Source organism: Rattus norvegicus, chromosome 1, assembly GCF_036323735.1.
Source record: "Rattus norvegicus strain BN/NHsdMcwi chromosome 1, GRCr8, whole genome shotgun sequence".
In the NCBI taxonomy this organism is placed as follows: domain Eukaryota; kingdom Metazoa; phylum Chordata; class Mammalia; order Rodentia; family Muridae; genus Rattus; species Rattus norvegicus.
The window spans coordinates 210,053,735-210,079,260 of record NC_086019.1 but is presented as its reverse complement, the minus strand read 5'-3'; the positions used below and the strand labels follow the sequence as shown (position 1 = coordinate 210,079,260).

Below are 25,526 nucleotides of genomic sequence, written 5' to 3'. Positions count from 1 at the left end.
GAAGAAGCCAGGTGACAGGAGAGCCAGGTACCCACGTGATAGATGGAGCTGAGCCTTACTGTGTCTCTGTGGCTGGAGGACTGGCTGGCCTCACCTGGCTGCCTATATGGGTCCTCTGCAAAAAGGGAGTCCACAGAGGCTCCACACCAAGGATGAATTCAACCTCATAGCGAATGCAACCCTAGTTCCCTTCAAGGGACACTGGCTGATGCCTTATATACTCCTGTGACTCAGACACAGTTCCTACTCCCAGGTGAGGTGCTACACTCACAAAGACTGTCTGCCTGAACTAAACCTCTGGCCTCCTTCCCTACTCTCTTCACTCTTCTTTAAAAAAAAAAAAAAAAACTAAAGGAGGGAGCCATGTGCGTGTGTGCAGGCTTCAGGATCCCGGGAGCTGGGTCTATAGGTGGTCAGGAGTCACCCAACATGGGTGCTGGGAAACCACCTCATGTCCTCTGGAAGAGAAGCAAGAGTTCTTACCCAGAGTCATTTCTCCATCTCCCCTCACTCTTCCTCTCACACTTAACTCTGACTTGAGCAGGCATCTGGACCCTGAGGTTTACAGAAAACAGACTACCCGGCCCTGCTGAGTGTCAAGGCAGGTCTGGAGGCCACATTGTGCTTCAAGGGTCCCAGAGGGTTCCAGTCAGCCCCCAGCCTGAAGCCTACCCTATGTGGTATCCTTCTAGCCTTGCTCCCTCTTGTCTAGGACATAAGCATCATATGTCTCTATCCCCAATTCTCCAGGCTAGCAACTAGGCCAACCTTGCCTCACCTCAGCCCTCACACCTGTCTCTCCCAATGCCTGGCACACAGTCCAGGGATCTGTCAGGGCCACCTTGTTAAGCAGCAGCCTTCCTTCTCCCTGGCTTCAATGGTGGGGGAACCCTAATTGAAAGCTAACCAGCTCATCAGAGCCTCCTGAGCCCTAGGCGTCTGCAAGGCCTTTGGCACCAGGGCTTCAAGAGTTCTTGCAGCCTCTGCCATGGCAACCCAGCCTCCGGTCAGCAGTGCACAGCTGTCCTGTGACTCCTTACCATCTTCCAACTCCTCTAGCTCTTTGCTTCATGGTGTGTTTGTGCATGTGTGTCAGTGCAAAGGCACATGCGTACGGGAGGCGATCCTCAGGAGCTGCCCACCTTGTCCTTTGAGCCAGGCTCTGTTCTACTTGTAATTTGCCAATAAGGCCATGCCAGTGAGTCCCGGGAGCCTCCTGCCTCTGCTTCTCCAGCACTGGGGTTTCAAGCTACACCTGTTCTTCTGTTTTTCTGCTGTTTGTTTGTGACTGTGGGGTGGGGATAAGGTGTTTGTCTTTAACACAGATTCTGGGCTCCTGCTCTCAGGCTTGTGCTACAAGCACTTTACTGATGAGCCATCTCCAGTCCTTTCCTTCTTGTCAGGGAGCTTCAGGCTTCCCACAGCCAGACCCCAGCCACCATCCTGTCAGTGACCCGGTCTCCCAACACCCTCCAAGTGACGAGGTGGTAGTGCTGTTACACTCATGAACGTTTCCATAGACTCAAGGAAGGACAAAGTCTCCATGGGAGCCACAGTGGGTATTGAGACAAATATATTTTCAGCTACTAACCTAGTTCCAACCGGGAATCTGGAAAGGTTTACTTTCACAACAACACACAAAGTGTGGGCATAATAACCCACCTCACCTGCTGGTGTGTGAGGTCACTGTGACTGGTCTGCAGGCGACAGTGCTGCAGTAATTATGGAGAAGAGGGTTGGACAGGACACAAGTTTTCCCACTTCAAGCAGAAATACAGAAAAACAAAAACAAAACACCCCAAACAAACCCAGCTCCAACCTGACCCCCCTCCCATATCTCCTGTCTCAGGCCTGGCCTGGAAGAGCCCTGCTGGCCACCTGACCTGTGTGTGACTCAGGCAGAGTCCACCTGCAGAGCCTAGCTCTCTAACTTGAAGCTGGCTCATAACAACTTGAACGGAGTGGAGGTACTACTAAGCGTTTGAAAAGTGACCCATGCAGATCACTCAGACCTCACAGCTGACCTGGCCATGATGTGGGGCCTCCTGCTCCTCCCTCCCTCTGCACCAGCTTCCTCCGTGCAGACTCCCCAGGGCTGAGGCTTGCCACAGGCATTCCCCTTTACCAGCTTGCACTCTACTCAATTTTCAGCCCCTTGGACTTGAACTCGATGTGGAGAATCTGCGACAGGCACCTTCCGAACTCCTCCAGGACCATCTGTTCAGCCAAGCTTGGAGAGCAGCGCTCCTGCTCTGCCTCCTCACCCTGGGCCAGCAGGCAGGCACATGTGGCCTCCACTACCTCCCAGGAGATACAGGAGAAGGCTTGCCTGGGGAGAGAAACAGCCACTCAGCACCTTCTTCATTCAGCAGAGCAGTGCCTAATCACTCTAGTTCAGGCATCAATGGCCTGTAGGGAGGTCACCTACATCACCTCCCTCAAGGCCCAGGAAACATCTCAGAAGATCAGGACTGGATCTTTCCACACCCCAGAATGGATGGGGAGGGACTCACGAGGCCCCAGCCCTCTCTGAGGAATGATTGGTAGCTAATGGCTGCTGGGGCAAAGGGACATTTTCTTCAGGGGTATAGCCACTGATAAACTGCCAAGGCCCCAGGAAATAACTACCCCATGCACAGATGAAAAGCCCTAATTAAACACAGAAAGTCACATGCACACACATGCAAACACCAAATGTACGAAAAAGAAAAAAAACAGAGAGGAGGAGGAGAGTGAGTTTGGAAGAGGGATCAGAGGGATGGAGTCAGGGAAGACCGAGCAAGAGAGGGACTTATGATCACAACACATTTTATACATGTGTGAAATTGCTGGGGGGAAAAAGAAGCTATGTATGTCCCTTTCTGCTAATAAAACGGGTTTTATTTGAGCAGAGCCCACTGGCCCATGCCCATGACCCAGTTTGGGCTAGAGGGAGAGATGCTGTCTTAGCACACCAGAATAACTAACTGAATAGAAGAAAGCATGAGGCTGGGCCTTGGAAAGCAGCACAGGGACCCCATTACCACCTGGCAGAGTCTAAATGTCTTAGTGTAAGGCCACTGCCAGACCCAGAAGCTCATGTGCTTTGGTGGCAAATCCACATGTCACACAGGCTTGGCAGTGTAGGACTCCCAGTGTACAGATGCCCTCAGTTTCCTGCATTAAGTCAGCAGATGAGAGCTGGCAGTGTGACAGCCAGGGTGGGGGGCTGCTTGTCCTATTTGCAGGACATCAGGAACTGTAAAGTACCATGTGGCTCTCCTGTCACACCTGTGGGCACACCATGAGGACATCTCAACCTGGAACCCTGAAGAAGCAGCCAGTGTGGGCTGGGCTTTTTAGGACTTGGCATTTCATTTCCTCTCTGAGTTCTGGAGCAAGGATGCTTACCCAGGCAGCTCTGAGCAGGACTCACACTCAAACAACCCCAGAGAAGGCTGGCCCCAGGGTGGGGGATCATTATGGAGGATACGGTGGGAACACTTCTCACATCTCTAACTGAATAAGCCTGAGTTTGGCTTTCCAGAATGAAGCTGGTTCATTTGTGACATCCAAATGACTAACTGGATGGTTTTGGGTGGGTGTAACTGCATGCATGTGTGTGAAGGCTAGCGGTTCACTCTCAGGCTTGCAAAGCAAGGTTTTACCATTCATTGGTCTCCCCAGATGGTCCACCGTATTTTTTTAAATGTTTTTTTTTCAATTTATTTATTTAATGTATATGTGCTCTATCTACATGTACACCTGTGTACCAGAAGAGGGCATCAGATCCAGGTAAGATGGTTGTGAGCCACCATGTGGTTGCCAAGAATTAAACTCAGGACCTCTGGAAGAACAGACAATGCTCTTAACCGCAGTGCCATCTCTCCAGCCCCACCCATCATATTTTTAAGGATAGAGTCATTCATGGAGCTCATCAATGGGCTTACCTGGCTAGCCAGTGAGCCCAGCAGGTCCTCACGGTTATAGAGCAGGCTACCTTAGCCACAGTAGCCACTTTGCACACTGGGCTTCCATCTTCCTGCTTCTCCTGCCCCCACAGCCCTCCAGGCTCCAGCTAGTGCAGAAGCGGTTTCTAAGCCTCTCTCAGAACCACCCTCTAACTGTTCAGAGCACCTACCTATTTTTTCTCAGTCTTGGAGGTCCTGAGAATTTGGCTGGGGACAGATGGTGGCTGCTCTCAAAGTCCCCAGGCTCCATGTAGTGGGGCGTGCTCATCAGCATTTTTCGCTCTGGGCTTTCTTCATAGTTTTTGCAAGCAATGCATTTGCAAATGGAAGAACACGTGATTTTGGCCTGATGATAAAAAATGCTTTGATGAAATCAGGCTTCCCCCCACAAGCCACCCAGCACGCATTCACATCTGCTTGATGGGACTAGCTCAGACTAACACTAGAGGATGTTCAGCAGGGAAAGAAACAGACGTGGCAGCATTAGTGAGGTCATCATCCCAGTGCTCTAGACGTGGAGGCAGGAGAAGCACAAAGTCACAGTCCGTGTTCTTGGCTAGGGATCATGGTCCAGGCCAGCCTGTATGTACTACATGAGGCCTGCCTATCAAAACAAAATAGTGTCCTAGTTTTGTTTCCCAATGCTCTGATAAAATACCCCAAACAAAAGCAACTCAGGGGAGAAAGAGCTCACTTCAGCACACAGATCAAGGTTACAAGGACTTGAAGGTGCTAGAAGCAGCTAGGATCCACAATCAGGAAGCAAAGAATGATGACTGCTGGTGCTGCTTCTGAGCTCCCTCCCTCCACTTACACAGTCCAGGAATGAAGCTAGGAAATGGTGCTGGCCCTAGTAGGCAGGTCTTTCTTCTACCTCAAGATAATCCCCATAGCACATCCAGAGGCCTGTTTCCCAGGTGACTCTAGACCCTGCCAAGGTGACAGTTGAGTCTGACCATGGCATCCCTTAGATGCCTGTTTCCTAGTGGCTTTAGACCCTGCCAAGTTGACAGTCCCTATCATCACATTGGGAAGGACAGACAGGGATCGTGCATCCCCTTCTAGATTACAGCAAATGTTTTCTAACCACAAAGCTACTTGGATGTCTCTGCCTGTTCCAGGCAGCTGCCACTTGCCTCATAGCACTCACAGTAGTTCTTCAGGCAGCCTGAGCGCTTACAGTTGCACCCTTTGCTGTGTCGAAGCTTAGCAGCTCCCAGCCGGCCTTTCCCCATTTTTGGTTGGAAAGCCTCAGGATTTCTATCAAGACACGCCTAGGAGAGAACATGAGAGCCATCAGGAGATGCATGGGGGCCAGAAGCAAGGCTCTGTGCTCTGCAAGGGAAGGCCATGCAGGGGAAGCCACTGAAGACACACCAGAGGCTTCAAGGCTCCTGTGCCTCATCTCACACAGAACTGTGATAGTGGCTGGGTTCTAGAAGCACTGAGTCCTTTCTCTGCGCTTGATAGCCCAACATATGTACCGTAGAGAATGGTGCATAGTAAGGATGTGAAGAAAGCCAGGGTGCCTTTCATTTCATCCTGTTGGCAAACTTAGAAGCTTAAAACTGTAGAGGTGCTGGGTAGACAGTGTGTACATGGCCCAGAACAAGTGTGAGGCCAACATAACCCTTCCCATGGGACAGCACCACAAGTCTTTCGCTGTGGCGTGTGGCATTCTTTATTCATCTAGTTGGGTGACATCTAGGCAAACATTCAGCTGTCCGAGCATCTGCTAATCATTCCTCAGAGTAGCAGCTTTATCAAGCCATGTTCCCATCCCTGGCACATGAGAATCCTGATCTCACACTAGCAGATCGCATTCACTGCCACATAAAGAATAATCAACTGCTGTGAGGCTCAGGGCCATGGCCACTCTCTTGTCCTCTGGGTCTGGCCATATTAATCGGTAAGATACCCCTATATGATATACCACAACTCAAGATGGGGAAATAAACAGTTGTAGAGGGGGATAAAAGACAGACTGACCAAGGCTCAGGGTCATTGCTGTTCCTTTGAACAGGATAATACCTTCCAGACTTAACTGATGGCTCTTGAGGGCCCTGGAAGTGTCTGACTGGAGAAGTTGGCAGGCCTAGCCTAGCTGTCCCTTCCATTCCCTGGTCCTTGTGCCCACAGGAAGGCATAGATATAACATTCTCCTACAGTTAGCCTGCAAGCTTAGATCTCCTTGAACCTGAAGCTAAAGGAATGAAAACTTAAAGTCTGTGAGGTCCAACCAAGTGCTCCCCATCCTCAGGTGATACAGTGTACCTCCCCACAGGGCACAGCACTACCACAGTCATGGAGCTAGAGCTGAGAGAAACTGCAGCACTTCTCAGACTATGCTGCAGTCCTGAAGTGCCCCAGATTGCTGGGTATCACTTTAGCCCTGGTCACTGCGCCTGTCTATGCTTCTGCCTGAATTGAACTCTAGAGACCATTCACAGACAGCACTGGTAATGCTCTGCCAAGTGCATTACCTTAATGGCTTTGAAGCGCTCGAGCTCGTGGCGCAGGTTGTTGCAGCTGCAGCTGTTGCAGAAGTCCCCACTGGAGAAGCAGTCACAGTACCTGTGAGGGAGAGCTCACTGAGTCATGCATAGGCAGACTAAGGTGAAAGTACACATACGAGGACAGGTGACTTAGTTTAGGGGCTTCCTTTTGACTTTTTATATGAAAAATAGAATTGCAGGGTCTTCTAACTACTAACACAGAAGAAAGACAAACTAGTAAAGCCATTGGCTTTCAAGCACTGTTTGAAGCAACACCATTTCCTGGAAGACATGCTGCCCATCGTTGCTCCCCTGCTCTCTGCTCTCCTCCACTCTCCCTGACACAGCAGTGAGTAGACACAGAGCTATTTCTACCAAGCTGTTACCACAGCTTCTTCTGGGCAGCACTGCTCCCCTCTGCTAACAACCCTGACCCATCAAGTTGGCATAGCAACATCAGTGGCAGCAGGGAGAAACTGAGTGTGGCACTCTTGCTGGTCTCAGGCTTCTGCACCATGATCATTTAAGGATTAAGGTACAAGGGACAGGCATCCTCTGCCATCAATCGGCTCCCATTGTTGCCTGGGAAACCCCATGGACAGCCACTACCACTCGAATGTTGTATTCCCTTTTTGTCAGTGAAGTATCAGTGAACACTGAATGGTGAGTGACAGCTGCCACCTCTAGGTCTACGTCACTCCGGGGTGGCTGATGGCAATGATTTCTGGGTCATTCTGTCCAGTTACTATGGAGAGGTGAAAATGTTGTTCAAGGATGTGCCTGCACTGCCCTGTGCCAGGGTTTGGTTTGGCAGCAGACCAAACTGGTTGAGACTTTGTGTTGTCCAACTTGGGAACCACAGCCCCAGGGGAAGTAAAGACACACCCCAGAGGAAGCCCATCCTCATGCTAAACCACAAATAATTCCTTCTCCTACTCCTCACTGATAAACTTCATAGGAAAATGCAGCCACAGGACATAGGTGACCAGGGGAGTAGAAACTCAAGAAAGCAACAGTGACTCAGACAAACTGGAGCCTTGAATGCCAGTGCTGGGAGCTCCAGACTCCAAATGACCCAGTCTCCTAACATGGGAAAGAAGAGGGAGTACAGGCCTGTCACCCCAACTCTCAGGAGAGCAAAACAGGAGGACCAGGAGTTCAAGGCCAAGTTGCTTTGCATGAGACCCTGTCTCAAAACACTGCCAGATGTGATACTCCCAGTACTTGGAGGCAGAAGCAGATGGATCTCTCAGAGTTCTAGGCCGGCATGATCTACATGGTGAGTTCCAGAACAGACAGGGCTACAGAGAGACCCTGTTTCAAATTCCCCAAAACCAAACCAAACCAAACCAAACCAAACCAAACCAGAGACAGCAGAACCAAACCAAACCAAACCAGCAAAACCAAAAAGCCTGCTCTACAAACTATTTACAGTCATTGTACAAACTGGCTCAAATTTCAGAGTGTGCCCCACTGAGGAAGATGCCCTCAGTTCAGTGAGAGACCCCTTCTTGCTCTGTGAAATGATGGAGTAAAGATTATGGAGGCTGGCATGGCTGCTCATCAAAACTGCTGCCACAGAAGTGAGCCTCACACGAGGAGGCAGCCCTAAGCACATTATGAAGCAAAGCACTGCTACGGCATGTTTATCAAAAGGAACTCAGGCCTCAGCTACAGTCCACTCCTTGACTCACCCCACATCCTATCTGTAGCTGTACCGACCTAGCTTCTGTCCTCACCCTCACCCCTACTTTTAGGTTCCAGCCCAGAGAGGGCCACATCAAGTCAGACTCACTCCAGTGTTTGCAGTCAACACCCAGTCTTCAGTATTATTTTGTAAAAGAAGTACCTCACTCATAACCTGTGCTGGCCTCAAACCCACTCTGTAGCCCAAGCTATCCTCAAAATTGTGGCAACTCTGTCTCAGTCTCCCAAGTACTGGGCTCTGCTTGTAAGACCCAGATCCAGCCTTCTGCGTTTCCAGTTTTGCACTCCTGTCCCTGCCCCCGGTAGACCTCCCTCAGCAGGAGCTCTGCAGTGAAAGAGTATGAAGGTGCAATATCAACCCATGTTCACTGGACAGCTTGCCCTGATTCCTCGCCCCTTTCCCTGGCTTGAGACTTCTGGGAGGGAGGATCTGCATCCTGGGGACAGAATTATTTAGAGAAAATTTCAATATGGATCAGGCCAAGCATTGGCCTTCAGAGACAGGGTGTGAGGGTGCCACATCACAGAAGAGGCAGAGGACACCAACCAAATCCTGCCACTGAAGCCTGGATACCTGGCATCACATCATGCCTGAAGTCACCTGGCCAGTCACCTAGCGTGGCCCTGCCTGCTGGTCTGGGAAAAGCGTCAGACCATGACTATGGAGTGCTAGCTGGGGCTGCAGCTGGCCTACATTGCACTGACTCCCACTCAGCCTTGGGACCCTTATCTTGGAAGGAAAGCATTTAATTTCAGATCAGGGATTTGGTGCAGTTACATGGCTCTTTAGACATTGTGTCCCATGAGCTCAGAGTGACCCTACAAAGATTAAAAAGGAAAATGTCTTCAGATGATTGGTCTGGAAAAAGACTCCTGTGTGTTTGTATGTGTACATAGTAGATGGTGATTGCGAGAGGGGAAAGATGCATGAAAACAAAAGGGGGCCACCAAGAGGGAAGTGGGGGGGCAGAGAAGAGCAGTGGCAGAGAGTAAGAACACAGTGTTGTGTGTGAAAATGCCACAACGAAGCCCATTAGTTTGTATGCTGGCTAAAAGTAAAATAAAATACAATAAAGAGGGAATGAGCTCTAACAGCTGGACAGGCAGCAGCCACTGTTGAGTGTTCTCTAAACACAGCCAGTGTAAGGCAGGGTCAGGTCCAGTGAGGGTGGGTCCCACAGCCGCCTACTGCTTTGCAGTCTTCCCAAGGCTCCACCTCTAACCTGCTCAGCCCTCCATTACTCTAGATGGGATTTCCCACCAAATCTGAACACTACAAAGTGGGCATCAAAGAGCTAGAGACGGGCTGGAGAGATGGATTGGTACGTAAAATGCTTGTCATGCAGGCATGTGGACCTGAGTTGCAACCCCAGGTCCACCACAAAAAGCTGGGTGTGCTGCTACACCCTATGATCCTAGCATGGGGGAGGCAGGGACGAGTGAGTCCCTGGCCTCACTGACCTCACCAACCAGTGAGTCTGGGTATCTTCCTTCATTGTGTTCCACCTTTTTTTTTTTTAAAGCACTTGATGTATATGTGTGTGTACCTAAGTGAAGATTATGTGCATGTAGTGCTCATGGAGGCCAGAAGACAGCACTGAATCCTCTGGAACTGGAGTTACAGGCAGTTGTGATCTGTTGGTCTATAGGCGGGTGTGGGTCCTGGGAACAGAGCCCAGATCCTCATTCAAGAACTGCAGCAAGCATTCTCCAGGGCCTTGCGCTTGCTAGGCAAGCGCTCTACCACTGAGCTAAATCCCCAACCCCTAACTGCAAACGTTCTTAACCACCGAGCCAGAGTCTCCTATTGGTCTAGAACTTGCCAATCAGGAAAACTGGCAAGAAAGATCCAGAGATACTTCTGTTCTTACTCTCAGTGAACACCACCATGCTCTGGCATGTTGTGTGGGGTCTGGGAATGGAACTCAGATCTTTATGCTTGCACAAGACTGACAACAGCCTTCTCCCCTGTCCTGGCAGTGGGTTTCCTGTGGTTGAAAGGATGTCTTGACGCACACTGTGAGCAGAGACAGGCCGTTGGGAATGGAAGCATAGAAGAAACCATTCCCTGGGCTTGAAATCACTGGGAAAGGCTTTTGTGGCTCTGACAGTGTCTGACTACTGTCTTAGTGGGACCAAAAGGCCTGCCAAGATCTGGATAACCTCACCTCTGCAGGGTACCACAAATGAGCTACACCTCTGGAGATGGCAACTGCCAGCTAACCTCATCATAACAAGTTGTTGTTGCACAAAAGATAGTGTCACCCATGGGGCAGGATTCACATCCATTACCTGGCAGGTATCTGAGTGCTAAAGTCAATCACCAAGTGTTATCTCAGGACGTTCTAGAATATAGTAACAAAAGGTAGACAGGTCAGCCAGTCAGCACCAGGCTCTGTGACTGGACCAAGCCACACACTTATCTTTTAGGCCCCAGTGAACTGCTTCTCTGTCCTCTAACAGGTGACAGTTTCCTTTTGATCTCTCAGATCTGGTTGACTATGAAGTCAAGAGGGCTGAGGAGCATGTAAAGGGGGAGGAAGGTAGGTTGGTTCAGACTGGGAATTTCCACACTGAAGCTACCAGGCCCAGATCTTCATACCGTACCCACCCTCCAGTCAGGACCCCACAGGGCTGGCTCAGTGGAGTGGCAGCTGGTCAGGTCATCACCACAGCACAACAATAGGCTCAAAGCCCAGGTGTTCCCTGGTGCATCCTCTAGGAGAGGGAACGTTTTTGGGCCCTGCAGAATTTTATTTAAAAAATGAAGACAGCACGTGAGACAAAGTCTAATAGAGAGCAGTGGTCGGAGAGAAGGAGAAACTGCTGCAAAGGCGCTGCTCCCTTGGAAAGCGCACCCGGCTGCTGCGGTGGAGCTCCACACACTGTGATTGTAAGCCAGCATCTGCTACTAGGTTCTGGACATGACAGAACATGGGGTGGGTCTCCTGATCACAACAAAGGTGTGGTGAGCCTCTCACATGGTCCCCTGCACAGCCTTGATGCTATCAGAAGCAGCTGTAAGCTTCGGAAGCCATCTCGTTTCTTCCTCCAGGATAAACAGCCACTGTAGGATGATCAACAAGAACGCCACCAATCCAGGTGTGCTACACTCACAGAGGAAAGCAAGAACCCATCCTGTCTCATTCTAGAACATTTGAGGAAAATCATCAGCCAACTATGTATAGCATTGCCCCAAATGTGCTTCAACCAAAGCCTCAGGTCCCACTGACTTGAACCTAACACTTGGACTTAACACTGTCTGTCTCCAGAGAGCATCTGACTTCTCTCCTGTCTGTCTCCAGACCCTTGTCTTACACTTGCCAATAACAGCACAGGCTCAGACAGCACAGCCAATACACGGTGACCCAACAGTTCCTGCCAGTGTGCTCAGTTTAACCAGCTGCAGCATACACAAAGCGTTAAACTGGACAGAGTGTACCTGGCTAAGTGTACCTCATGCCCACTTGAGACTATGGGACACAGAGGTAGCACTGTAACCTGTTACTACTGGGTTTGCTACTACTGTGTGATCTGCACTGTGACAGCCGAGAGGAAACTGTGTGTCACTACCCACCTGAGTGCACACCAAGACAGGACTACAGTCATGGGATCATGGAGCACAAATGGGGCAGCAAAGAGTAGAGGTAAAGCCAGGGTCTACCACTGATGTACTCACAGGAAGGTCAGTGGCCCTGCTTCGGGCATGGGGACAGGAGGACTACTGATGTTTCAGCAAAGTTAATCTTACAGTGCAACAGGACGTGCAGCTTACAAAGCAGCATCTAGATGCTTGCATCAAAGGCAGTGGCCTCAGATTTTAATCCTTACCCAGCCAGAGCTATTTTGGGTGGGCCTTGCAGAGCAGGTCCGGAGGGAAAAGCAGCCCCATTGACAGCCGATGGGAGAGCTCCGTTATCGACCTGGATAGAGGCAAAAGCAAGAATGGTCTTTTGAGAGTGTGTGGGAAGTGACAGCAGCAGCCACTACAGGTTGGTGTCACAACCAGGACTCATCTTGTACCTATTCCCACACTGGGGCCCAGGGCTCCAAGGGTACAAAGTCTCTGACCATGGGCATGGAGAGAACGGTTAGGGTGGGGACAAGCTAGGGAGCAGTGCATACAGCTGTCACTTAGGGAGACACTGTCATGGGACACTTTGTGTCCCTAAACCAGTAGTTGAAAATACAATCTGTTACAAATGTTCACAATTATTATCAAAGGAGACCTGGGCATCTGAAATGTCACTGGCAAACATTGTGTTTTGTTTTGTTTTTTTCTTTTTCAGACTTTGCAGCTGGACTCCATCTTTCTACTCACACCTTGTCTACCCTGACACCCTCTCAAAAAAAAAAATCCATGCTGCCACACTCAGGAGGGTGTCCTCTGTTCCCTCACCACACCTAGCATTTGTTCAGGCAGAGGGCCAGCAATGGGCACATATGGGATTCCTGGCTAATGCTGTGACTCTTGTCTTTCCCACAGCCTCATGTCCCTATTTCTGGTCTTCCATCCAGGGTCTGACACAGGTGTGAAGGGACAAATACTCGGCGGACATTTCACTATTGATTTTGAAAGTGTTAAGACAGGTTCTATGTAACCCAGGCTGATCTTGAACTTGATACACAGATGAGGATGACCTTGACCTCCTGAGCCTCCCACCTCTACTTCCCAACTGTTGTGATTATACAAACATGTGCCACAAGGCCTGGCTCTCACTGTTAACCTTATAACCTGAGGAGACATAGGTGCAGTGACTGGCATGCCAGGAGTTGATATCGAGTGTGCTTTTGTACTGACTCACCTGTGTGATGAGATTTAACTTTGCTGGTACTGGCAGAAGTCTTCCCACTAAAGTTGTCATTGGCTTAGGGAGCTCTGTAGGAAAACAACTGACATTAACTGACAGCAGACACTGAAAGGTGTAGGTCTACCATGGGCAAAGCTATTTAAACTTAACCTCATCTTAGGCCTTTTGTTTTTAATTTTCTTCATGCATGTGTGCATGTATGGGTACACGTCATGTATGTGCAGACACCCACACAGTCCAGAAGGTGTACCATCCCTTGGATCAGGGGTTACAGGCAGTTTGTGAGCCAAGTAAAGTGGATGTTGGGAGCTTGGACCTCCAGATAAACAGCAAGCACTCTTGACTGCTAAGCAATTTCTATAGCCCCATGATTTTAAGCAGGGTCTCATCAAGTCAGGAGCTCACCTCACTAAGCATGTAGTCCTTGAATGGCATAGAGAGGTTTTGTGATTTTTCTGTAGTCCCTTTTGGGCCAGTGTACTTTTTAAACTTCTTTTTTGCTCTGTTTTTCATCCTAAAGCTACTTGGCCTGAGCACCACAGGGGTCTACTACACTGAAAAATAAATAGTAGCACTGGCTTCTAAAACTGTGCTGAGGTACCCTTATATGACTCGGCAAATTCCCTGAACACCTTGAGGCAGCTTACATTTTCAATGAAGGTCTAGCAACAACTGTTGGGACCACATCCAGGATTCTCAATCTACGTATCTGCTGGTTTTGGTTGGTTTTTGTCATTGCTTTAAGTTGTTAGGATAGCAGTGCTTTCTAAACTCTCTAGACGAAGCCACTTGTACTTTGGTTCAAAGGCTCCATCAGGTAACATCCCTGGTGTATCCTCCTCCTCCTCCCTGCAGCCCTCCAGCGTGCACTTATTTCCTGCTCTGGGCCTCTGTATCCGTTCAGTAAAAGAAAGACTAAAGATCTTAGATGGGTTACAAGTAGCAGGAAGCAACAACTGAGAAAGAGCCTCTGTTCCTCCACAAGGACATTGAACTGAAGGACCTTCTGTGGGTCTCTAGGGATCAGGACTTGGGCATGAGAAAACCCACCTCCCTGCACACTAAGCATCATAGACATAGCTTGGACTTTGGGGAGATGATGTGAGAATCCAGGATGATGAGCATTAGAGGACCCCCAGAGGTAAGACCCAGACCTAGATAAGGACATCAAGGAGGGAGTATGGAGACAGAGTATTACACTTTTTGTCCTCGGCTCCAAACTGGTTGAACTTGAAATTAGCCTGACACTGTTGGATGGTTATCTCCCATCACAGCAGCCTGAGACCCTGTGGTTTACACAGAGAGGCTCTCTGCCAAGGCCAAGGCAGGGGCTTGGTTAGACAGGCCCAAGACATCATTTAATCTTTCACTAAGCATTCATCAGCTTTGAAGTGTAGATCAGGCCCTTTGGGATCAATTATAAGTGTGAGGAGTTGGGTAAGTGACTGTCATATAGGTCACTGGAGAGCCAGGTTGGAACTCCTGAGGGTAAAGCAGAGGGATCACCCTTATTGATTACACAAATTGTTCCTATTAAAATGCCAATAATTTAAAGCATATTTGAACAGCCAGGCCTTGAGCCACTGGGTAGGCTGATAATGTTTCAGGCCAGCCACATCTGCTGGCCTAGAGGGACGAAGCAGATCCAGATTGATGAGAACTGTCACTCATTAGAAGGGAAGGCAGTGGAGGAAGCTAGATGAGAGTCGCTTTAGGCTGTGGTTGGCTGTTTCACAAGCACTCATTTAATACACTATTGGCCTGTTTTATTGTTACTCTGTGTGTGTGGGTAGAGAGTACAATGTTTTGGGATGTTGTTCAGTAGCCATCTACCTTTTCTGGGTTTCTTACTGGTCTGGAACTCAGCAAGTGACCTGGGCTGACTGGCCGGCTACTGACAGAGCTTCTTCCTCTCTCCTCATATTCTTTTTTTTTTTTTTTTTGGTTCTTTTTTTCGGAGCTGGGGACCGAACCCAGGGCCTCGAGCTTCCTAGGTAAGTGCTCTACCACTGAGCTAAATCCCCAGCCCCTCTCCTCATATTCTTAGACATGAGCCCAACAGGCTCCTCTGCTGTCCCATTCCTCACCACCTCCAGTGCGAGTGGCCCAGAGCAGCCTTTGCACCATGGTACCTGATTGTGGGAAGCTGCTCTGGTCATCATATTGAGGAAGCAGATGGAGCGCTTTGAGCTCCCTCGCACCACAGTTGTCTATGCAGAGCATCTGGGCACCTCCTTTCAGCTGACAAATCACCTGAAATGACAGGGTAGAGAGGGCAGATGACTCTAGTTCAGAGCAGGAACAGACCAAAATCTGAGAAGTCTTTCCCTGGGGTTTAAATGAGGGAGGAAGGTAGCTGTTTTCCATGTCTTCCTCTACCCTAACTGCTGTTCCCTAGCTTCAACTCCATGAATTCCTGTGACCTTTCTACACTCATAGGTTGCTCCTGCATCCTCTGAAGGACTTGACTATGGACTGAGATTTCTTCTTGATGTCCACAACCTAGTGAACAGGGATCCGCCTGTTCCCTGAACCTCAATTTCCCACCTCTGAGACCCCTGGGGGCTAAGCACATCTGTAGAATTCACTTTAATTTGCTGTGTATTCTTCTCTGCTGCAGAGCCAGGCCATTATCTAACAGGTGACTTTGTGGATTATTTTTATGTCTGTTGCTTTATTTCCTATAAATACAGTTAATAAAGATGAAGCCAGTGACTGGAAACTAACTAAGAAACCAACACTGTCAGACCCCATGTGGGTCCTGAGCACTCATCCCCAGCAAGCCAGGTGCCCAACAGAGCCACCAGTCCAGGCACTGATGGAGTGCCCTGCACATCCAGCTGTACTGGGGTGTGTGGTATGGAGACTGTCAGGAGAACTCAAATAGGTACAAAGGACAGAAGTCATCTGGAGAACACCATGAAGCTGCTAGAAGAAGAATGCAGGTTTCAGGGCAAATGCTCAAGTCACTCTGACACTGGAAGAGGTCAGTGGCCTACACAGCTGCAGCTGTTGGAGGACTATGTGGCCACCTAGAGGCATGCACTAAACTGGGAACAGCCTAAAGGGATGCCCAGCTCTGGGCTCCACAGTCAGAGATGGCAGGTGCCACCCTATAGTATGGGAAGAGTCAGAGTCCTTTGTCTTCTGGCTTCTGAAGGTCCTAGGAAAGCTCTCATCAGAACCTGGGGTCCAAATAAGTCTTGGACACAGACTGGTACTAGTGTTTGCACCCCAAAGACAGACTTCACAAGGACATTATTTCAAGTGTTTCTGGGGAAGCCTTATCTGGAGTGGCTCAAGGCTCTGAGGCTGTGCTGCTGTGTAACCCAGCTGGGCTGAAGTGCTGGGGATTCCATCTCCAGAGCAGTTCTAGAAGTGCAACACACCACGCCTAGAGCTAAGACAGCAGTGAGGCATCTGTTATCTAGGACAGCCATAGAAGGACTGCCTGCAGGGTTGAGGTAAGGAAATGACTTCACACAGGTAGTCCCCAGAGGTGGCCATTACACCACTGTCACTGGCAACCTGGAAACAGGCAGAAAGGTTGGTTTATGCCTGAAGCTGTAGAAACACAGTGTTGGAGAAACCATCACTCCAAACCCTAGGGCAGACTGTCCCCACCTTAGTTCCTAACACTCTACACAGACAGCAGACAGCATGACCCCCTATGGGAAACAGGAATGTCCCAATCCTCATTTGATTTTCTAAGGAGGGGCAGAGATGAGAATCTTGGGGGAGGGAGTTGAGGGTTCAAGTTTACTCTCCCCCTTTGTAGACAGACAAGCAAAGAATACTGACTTAGCCAGTAAGCAACAGTGGGAGGCAGGGACCTTGGACTGGCTGAGTGATGCCTTGTTTTTTTGTTTGTTTGTTTGTTTGTTTTTTCCATAGTTACCATGGGGCTGGAGTCTTTTTTCCGAGGGCAGCCGGAGGCCTCCTCTGCCTCCTGGGATGATGAGAACTTGCAGCAGGATTCCTGAGCCAGAGGGGCCTGGAAAGCTGCATCTTCAGGGCTGCTGCCTGGCACACCGCCACCTGCCTCTTTGATTTCTACCTGGAAAAGCAAAAGGCAATGGTTTTGGATGCAGAGGCATGCACTGATGTGATAGCACATGGAACACTGAAGTCTGAGCGTGGGGGCAGCTGCAGAGAAAGGACTGCCCTGGCCCTCAGCCCTGGAACCATTTTCTCCTCTGAGAAATAAAGGGAACTAGCCATCTGAGCAGTCTCAAATGGAGGCCTGAGAACAGTCATCAATTCTGGGGTGTGCAGAGAAACAGGAGCTGGGAACACACTGAGAGCCTGAATCAAAAAGAAAGAAATAGGACCAGCAAGATAGCTCAGTAGGTAAGAGCACTTGCCACTGAGCCTGACAACCCAAGTTCGAACTCCAGGACACATATGGTAGAGAAAGTCAACTGTTGGAAATTGTCTTCTGACCTCTACATGTGCACTGTGGATCATGCTCCCACACACAAATACATCTAATTATAAAATAAATAAATGAGACAAAATTATATTTACTAAGAATCAATGAGATTTAAAAGCTGAAAGGTCCCAATGGCTACAAAATTTACATCAGACTTGAGTGGTCCAAACCTTAGAAGAAAATGCAGCTAGATTTTGAGTGATAGCCTTATGCAGACATTTCAGATTTTAAGGAAACTTACACTTCTTTCCTGCTTGCTGCCTTGGGAACCTGCCAGTGGTTCATTGGAGTCTCACTGAAAGGACTTCCCCTACCCACAAACACACACTCACCTCTTTATCAGCAGCAAATATCAGAACTATTTAAACGACAGCAGCAGTGCTTCTCCAGACTGAACCTAACACATGAAAATCTGTGCCAAGGATTCCCACAGAAAGAGCCAGGAATGCTGGCCTGAGCCTGGGACTTTAGCCCTTTGGTTGGAAAGGAGGAGCAGGAGTGAAGTTCATGTGCAGGGACCCAGAGTTCAGGGCCAGCCTAGGCTATGGGACTCTGCCTCGAAAAACCAAAACCAAAACAAAGGCCTACAAAAGGGTATTGGTGACTCACTCTGAAGAGTTACTAGACTAGAAAGAACAATTCCATTGTCTAAGCAATAAATATACCTATGCTTTATCTATTTTTTAATTGATGATTAAGAAATAGTCTAAAAGTTCCAAGAGTGACTTCAAAGACAGCTCATGGATTAAGAGCACTTTTGCTCTTGCAGATGACCTGGGTTCAGTTCACAGCACCCACATCGTGGCTCACAACTGGTGGGTGATTTCTGGACTCCTGCAGCACTGCGTCTACATGCAAAACTCACACATTAAAAATTAATCTTTTTAGAAATTAAAAAAGCGTGTTTTGTCACCCAGTAATCAATCCTGGATTACATGAGAACTTGTCTTCCACACTGGCTTACTCCCTCCCTCTTCCACCCTCAGAGGGAGAGGAGAGCTAGGACTGGTAGGAGGTGCTGGACCAGCTCCTACTTAAGGTAAACAGAACTGCTGGCATTTGGAATCATTAGAAATCAAGAGGAGGCCTCTGCATTGGGATGAGGCTGAGCTAGAAGGTTCCTGTGGGGAAGGCTAGAGACCCACCTTCCCTGTAAATTGAACGGGGAACAGGATTTTTGGATCCTGAGCTCCACTAGCTCTGACATTGCTGTACAAAGTCATACTGTCATCTCCTTAGAGATTTAAAAGAAAACTCCATTGCAGCTTACTTTAGACCTGGCACACTTGACTGGGGGAGGAGCCCAGCTTTCCAAGCAGGGGTCTTTGGGGGTTGACCGATGTGCCGGGTTTCCTTTAAAAGGTTGATTCCTTTCTATTGGCAAGAGAGTAGAGGGGTTGGGGATGTGGCTCAATTGGAAGAATGCTTGACTAGCATAAGGTAGGCCCTGGGTGTGATTCCCAGCATTGTAATCCTAGCACTTAGGAGGTAGAGGCAGGAGAATCAGAGGTTCAAGGTCATTCTAAGCTATATATAGCAATTTTAGGGAATAGTAGCTGGCTGAGAAGCAGAATTCATCAAGACATAGGTTTAAAGAACTGTCCCTTATTTTACAGAGGGGGGAAATCATCATCTGATAATGTTTTTGGTGTGAACAAGCATGTATCTAAAAAAACAATCCACCTTAACCTCAAACTACCAGGCTGAAGACTATCTTAGTAACACACAAAAGGCCCTGGGTCGTCGCATCCCTGCTGGGGTCGGGGGTCCAACAAGCAGGAATGATGCAAAGCAGGTGTCCAATACAAACACCTACTGTGGTGGCATAGCTATAAACTCTTCTAGTGTGGCACAGTCACCTGAAAGGGAAAAGGCTGGGCAGGAAAGAGGCGGGATGCCTCTTGAGGTAACCCTTGTGGTAACCCTTGTAATGGCTGTGCCCTAACTCCCCTGAAATCATGCGGCCTGGGGCTAGCCCTCAGGGTATGCACGTGGAGATGCTGCGCGACCGCGCCCCTGCCTGCGCTTACTGGGATCACGCGCACTCCGGCGCTTAGCGGCAACAGCGCGGGCCCGCGAGCACCGGGAAGTAACGACGACAGCACGTGCACGCTGTAGGCGGGAGGCGGAGCGGCGTCGTCTGAGCTGCGGAGCTCGGGCAGCCCCGGGAAGTCGCCAAGCAAGGCGGCCGGTACCTCAGCGCCCGGCGGGGGGCTGAGCGCACGCAGCAGCGGCTCCCCCGGCTCGGTGGCGCCCAGGTAGGCGTCGGCCAGCACCGGCAGCTCATCCCGATCGGCCGCACCCCCCGCGGGGCTCAGCGCCAGCCCGTCCGCGAACGCACGCTCCGACCCGAACAGCTCAGCGCCCAGCTCGTCTTCGGGGCCAGTCATGGCGCCGAGCAGCGCGTCCTCCATGGCCACGGGGACCGGAGTACAGCGACACGACGCGGCCGCCCAGCTCCTGAGAGGTTGGACGGACCGTTGACCGTTAGGAAAGGGGGCGGGGCCCGTCTCTGACTGAACGGGGCGGGGCCTGGGCTGTGGTGGGCGGAGCCTCGGCCAAGATGACAGGAGCCTGGGGTGTGGTAGGTGGGAGCCTATAGTGGGCGGGGCCTTGCGGGTCAGGTTAGGCTCTAACTCTTGGTGGGCGGGGCCTGAGCATGATGGGAGAGGCCGTGGTTGGCAGGCAAGGCCTGTAGTGCAGCCTTTCTGTATGCTTGAATGGAGACTGAAGGGACTGGGTATCAGCCAACCTCTCCTATCCCCAGTAGGGGAAACTGAGACTCCCAAGGGGGTGGTTCTCTCTCTCTTTTTTAAACTTCGAGAATTTCATAGGTGTGAACTGTATATTATTTTCACCCTGCCCTTCCACTTGTTTTAAAGTCCTGATCCCAGTAGGTAGCCCTGGCTGGCCAGGACTCACAGAGCTCCGCCTGCCTCTGCCTCTCAAAAATTGGGGTTAAAAGCATGACTGACATCCCAGGAAAGTTGAAGCAGTGTTAGGCGGGCCTCCCGGCTTGACCTCTGACCACTGTTCAAGGCTATGTTTAACAAGCTGAGGCCCGGGGTTGGGGATTTAGCTCAGTGGTAGAGCGCTTGCCTAGGAAGCACAAGGCCATGGGCTCGGTCCCCAGCTCCGGAAAAAACAAAAAAACAAACAAACAAACAAAAAAAAAAACCAAAAAAACCCAAAAACAAGCTGAGGCTCCGCCCACCCCTGTCCAGGCCCTGCCCTGGCCAGTCAGAGATGGGTCCCAGTCTAACCTCTCGGGAGCGTGGCAAAACCGAGTTAACCGGTGCTGGGAAGTAAGTTTAGGTCCTCAGCAAAAACAGTAAGTGCTATTAACCTCTGAGCCATCTTCCTGCCTGTTTATTATTACTTATACAGTACTGGAGATTGAATCGAGGGCCTCCTACATGCTGGGCAAGCACTCTGCCTTTGAACTTGCTACCTTGTCTCAGTCTCCCCAGTAGTTGCAATCAAACCTGTGCCATCAGGTTTTGCTTGCAGGGTTTGTTTTTGTTTACTTACGCTTATTGCTATGTGTATGTACATGTGTGGACACACCACGGCCTTAGTCCGAAGGAAAGCAAAACTTACCAGAGTGGAGAGTTGAGTCCACTGTGTGGGTTTCGGGATCAAACTCAGGTTGGCAGGTTGGCAGCAAGCACCTTTACCCACAGAGCTGTCTATCTCATCAGCCATTTAAGGCTTTTGTTAGTTTGAGACAGGGTCTTGTCACATGGCTCTAGTTGGCCTGGTGATCACTATTTAGTCCAGGCTGGCTTCCAACTTATTTATTTATATCTTTTAAGGTAAGGTCTCATGTGGCCCAAGCTTCCTTGACCTTACTATGTAATCAAGGGCAATCTTGAAGTTCTCATTTTCCTGCTTCCACCTGCTGAGTGCTAGGATTATAGGCGTACACCACTATAATCAGGCTATTTAGTATGGGAATTAAACCCAGGGCTTCTTGCATGTGAGGCAAGCACTCTCTAGGCTGATCCACATCCCCAGGTTGGCAGTGAGAATTTCTTTACACCTCACTATTCCCATATCTTTGGAAGGGATTCTACACAATGCTCTGGTGGCTTCCTCCAGTTAAAAGGAGGAGAGCCCCCACTCAGTTACACGCTACGAGAGTCTCCCACCAAAGGTTTCAATGGAAGATGAGGCTGACATCCTCTCATGCACCAGATTGCCCTGCCAGCTCCAACACTCCTGTTGTCTGTGTACATGTTCCACGGCTGGAATAAGCACACTGCATTAAGGGGCAGGCCTGGGAATCAGTGCATTAAGCCAAAACTGCTGGGAAGGCATGGGAAGGAGTCTTCAACACCTACCCACCAGATAAACACAGACACTGGCGTGTCGCCAGGCTGGTCAGAATGAAGCCTCATTACCCCATGACTGCTGCTGTCTCTAGTAGGTTGGCCAAAGCTAGCTCTGTCTTGTTATTCTTGTTGGTCTCAGCTCTAACCCATGCCCAGTTGGGTACTTCCTTGTGCCAGCTTCCACTTCCCACATCTGCCTCTTGTTTATTTAAAAAAATGTTAAGATTTAATTTTATGTGAATGGGTGTTTTGTCTGTATGAACACCATGGGCATGCCTGTGTTGGAGGTCAGAAGAGGGGGTCAGATGCTCTGAACTGTAAGTTACCATACGAGTGCTGGGCATTGACCCCAGGTCCTCTGCAAGAACAGCAAGTGTCCTTAATTGCTGATCCATGTCCAGTTTCATGTTTCATTTTATAAGACAGGGTTTCACTATATAGATCAGGCTAGCCTGGAACTCACTATTAGCCTAGGTTGACCTTGTATGCATGGTCTTCCTACCTTCACCTCCCTCATACTGGGATTCAAGGTCCATTCCATCACGCCCAGCCCTTACTCAGGTTGCAATACTTCAGATCCTTCAGTTGGCTGTCTTGGAACTGGACCTAACACTAGCAGTAAAGGTAGGGAGGGAGTCAGGTCTTTATTCTCAGTGCCTAGAGCAGATGCTCAGAAGAGCCTGATGAAGAAACTCAGCGCTGATCTGGAGAGATGGCTCAGCAGTTAAGATGTAGGCAACACAAGGACCAGAGTTCAGACACCAGCATCCCTGAAAATGCTAGGTGTCCTTACATACATGCCTGGAACCCTTCACTGAAGTGGGGCAGTCAGGACTGCTGGCTGCTGGCATAGCCCCAGGTTCAGATACAGACCCTGTCTCAAAGAAAGGGGTGAAGAGTGACAGAGGACTCCTCTGGCCTCTGCATGTACCTGCACAGCTGTACACCTATGTGCATATGCTCAAAGGCACATACTACACATTCCTAAGAAGGAAATGTTATCACTTACTTAACATGCACTAAAGCACCTCTATTCTGGGCACCTGCAGAGGAATGGAGGGTAAATGTGGCAGTGGACAACTCTACTGCATTGCTACTCCTCAGTCAAGAACATGAGCAGTGGTGTCCCCACGCTGCAGGCTCAGAGCCTGTACTTGTTTTATAACCCCAATTGGTATGACAAAGGAGACAGGGACAGATGCTGTAGTAGACAGTATTAATGTTTTATTAATGGCCAGCTACATTCGCTCACACATGCACTTCTAAGATTTATATCCAAACAGCATATGGTATTTACATGCAATGGACAGATTAGAACACCAAATTTGAACCTTGGCTGCGGTAAGACTATATTTTGTTCCACATTAAATTAAATACACAATAGTCTTACCTCCTCCTTTGAACACATACAGTGAGAGCCCACTCTTCTGCCTTGTAAGGAATGCGAAATTGCATTGGTAACTGCTCAGGAGCAGCAAGGACACTGGAAACCTGAGAGAGGAATGTCCCACTCGGGCACTAGCCGGGCTACTCTGAGTAACACAGGTTGGTGAGTGGTCACAGCAGCGAGAGTCAGGCCGCTCTGACTTACAACAGTTTGTTTCTGCTTATGTCTTTATGTTGTCTTTTGTTTTCTTGGTTTTAGTAAAAAAAAAAAAAAAACTTTGGCCCTTTTAGGTATGATTTTTTTTTTTACATTACAAAATTTATACATGTATACCCATAAGACACACATGAACTGTTCAGCCAGCACCTCTCTGCACTGCTGGTCACCCCACCCCTCACTTCTGGGCCACTTCTGGCACAGGGGCAGGAATCAAACAAGGCCAAAGGGGCACTGGAAAATAAATACATGATGTAAACCTCGGAGAGCTAAGCTTGTCAGGACAGGATGGTGACAGGTAGGAGAGACCACTCCATTATGCTATGTTTACATTAAATACCAAACAGACTTGGTAGAGCTGCTTTAGCCCATTGGATGCTTTCAAGAAAGGCACTCCCACTGAGGGATGGCATGTGGGTAAAAGCACCCATTACTTGAGATCCCTGAGTCTGTCGCCAAAATGACCTAGCCTTCTATGGAATTTGACTCTGGTTGGAATCTGACTGGGTGGGATTAGAAGATAAGCCCAGGGGTGTATCTGCCAGAATACAAGCCAGTATCTATCTATATCTCCTGGCTCCGTGAGGCTTTGGCTGCCTGTGTCAGTATGTCTGACTTGGTGACCAGGGTCTCACTCCTCTTGCCAACAGCTGTCAAATACAGCAAGCCACACTCTCCCGCTGTTGTCCAGCTATGCAGCCTTTGACTACCAAGCCCCTCCCTCTGTGGACACATGTCTGCTATTTTGTGGCTTAATGGAACTGGCAGGCAATGAGACTCCAGCATCCCTGCCTTCACCAAGGACCTCATTTTCTAGGGGTGGGGGAAGTGCTTACTTAGGGACATCTTTATGCAGGAACCAGTAAGGGGAAGCAGCATCCTCACATATCCACCCAAAGGCTTCACAGATGCTAAGTCTTCTCTATGGTCCCGCTTGCCAATGGGCCCCTTCTTTAAGGCACTGGGTTTTGAAGATGTGTGAGGAAGGTGGCACTGGGGAGGTGGTACTCTGCTTCCTGGAAATGTGAACTTCCAAAGGGACAGTGGCTGTCACTCATAGCAGAACCTTAATCCCCAGGCCTAACCATTCCATTAGTGTGTTACAGATGTGTTAGCTACAGCTGTTGCCTCTGCTGGCTCTGAAGACACTTTCTCTTTCCACAAGGTGATGCTCACACTGCCTGGGTGGAGTCAGACGCCCAAGTATTCACAGGGTCACCACTGAGGAAGTCTGTCACCTCCAACACATGTGAAGAAACAACCCCCAGAATCCAGGAATTCACCAGCATTTAAATCCCTTTATCCAGTAGGAGCCGATTCAAAAGACATCAGGGGACTGTGCCCAATATTCCTGGAGCCAAGGCATCTCTGGATGTAGTAGGGTCACAATTCACACGTGAAGCCTACTGTTGTTCTAGGGAGACTGACGGTAAACCTTCTGGAAGGAAAACTGAGTTTTATAAGAGCAATTTTCTGCCTGTCCTATGGTCAGGAGCAACATCTATTCATTTGGTTTGTATCACGAGGGTCCGTTTTCCTTCCGTGTGGCTCAGGGGTTTACTTTTTAGAATTGATGGTGAGGCCAAACAAGGTGATAATGTCCATCATGGCTTGTCTCAAGTGCTTCCCAAAGCGGTGTGAGTCCTGAGGGAAAGAAGCCGACATCACATTAGCAGCTAGGCAAACCCAGCATGCAAAGCGAGGCAGGAGCATCAAGTGTAGCAAGTTCAAACCCAGCCTGGGCTAGAGAGCAAGACTCTGTCTTCAAGAGGCAAATGAAAGGAGCTGGGGAGATAGAGCTGGCTCAGTGGACAAAATGCTTGTGCAAGCCTGAGTTTGAACCCCCCAGCACCCATGTGGAAAGCAAACATGGCCTTCCTTCCCCACCTGGAACCCAGTGCTGGGGATGGGGGCAGTGAGAGTCTGGAAGCCTGCTAATCAAACAGCCAAGGCCCAAACAGTGAATTCCAGGCTCAGAGAGAGCTTGTCTCCAGGGAAGAAAGAGATTGGTGGAAAGCGATATTCAGTGCTCCCTCCCACCCCCCTCACACTGTGTACGAGAGAGTGTACACGTATGCAGGCACACACACACAAACACATACACAAAGAAACAAGAGAGACAGAGAAGGAAAAGGCATTGGCATGCGGAAAGTGTCACATTTGGAACCTGTCCATTATCATCTGTCCCTAGGGT

At 49.5% G+C, this 25,526-nt stretch overlaps 2 protein-coding genes and 1 long non-coding RNA gene across 7 annotated transcripts in view; 1 reads left to right on the top strand and 2 right to left on the bottom strand.

Moving 5' to 3' along the window:
- Positions 1-1,556: 1,556 nt before the first annotated feature.
- On the bottom strand, positions 1,557-19,847 carry Tesmin (testis expressed metallothionein like protein). Of its 2 annotated transcripts, NM_001012069.2 has the most exons (9): positions 19,426-19,847; positions 16,862-17,020; positions 15,096-15,216; positions 12,958-13,031; positions 11,984-12,075; positions 6,434-6,524; positions 5,087-5,224; positions 4,121-4,296; positions 1,557-2,329 (listed from the first exon to the last, which is right to left on the bottom strand). In NM_001012069.2, exons 1-9 carry the CDS (start codon positions 19,807-19,809, stop codon positions 2,137-2,139), a joined length of 1,428 nt encoding a protein of 475 aa, NP_001012069.2. In that variant the 5' UTR covers positions 19,810-19,847; the 3' UTR covers positions 1,557-2,136. The 2 variants fall into 2 exon arrangements, with proteins under 2 accessions (NP_001012069.2, XP_038935222.1); XM_039079294.2 differs by lacking the exons at positions 1,557-2,329; positions 4,121-4,296; positions 5,087-5,224; positions 6,434-6,524 and adding an exon at positions 10,886-11,219 and having other exon boundaries at positions 19,426-19,809.
- Positions 19,724-25,526, top strand: part of LOC134483953 (uncharacterized) — a 22,249-nt gene continuing 16,446 nt past the window's right edge. Inside the window, exon 1 of the long non-coding RNA XR_010061170.1 lies at positions 19,724-19,862. This is a non-coding gene — a long non-coding RNA (uncharacterized LOC134483953). The remainder of the gene's footprint in view (positions 19,863-25,526) is intronic.
- Cpt1a (carnitine palmitoyltransferase 1A) overlaps positions 22,932-25,526 on the bottom strand; it is a 62,449-nt gene continuing 59,854 nt past the window's right edge. For all 4 annotated transcript variants that reach the window (XM_039102321.2, XM_063282351.1, XM_017588837.2 and 1 more), the window contains one exon: positions 22,932-24,976. In XM_039102321.2, coding sequence (XP_038958249.1) covers positions 24,890-24,976 — 87 coding nt within the window. In that variant the 3' untranslated portion in view covers positions 22,932-24,889. The remainder of the gene's footprint in view (positions 24,977-25,526) is intronic.

Bases quoted from the DNA above. Each gene is read 5' to 3' on its own strand.
- Tesmin (NM_001012069.2), bottom strand. From the start codon at position 19,809: ATGGAGGACGCGCTGCTCGGCGCCATGACTGGCCCCGAAGACGAGCTG. The intron at 13,032-15,095 runs GTACCATGGTGC...GTTTTCCTACAG, and splicing joins GAGCAGCTTCCCACAATCAG to AGCTCCCTAAGCCAATGACA. The intron at 12,076-12,957 runs GTGAGTCAGTAC...GCCTCTATCCAG, and splicing joins AGTTAAATCTCATCACACAG to GTCGATAACGGAGCTCTCCC.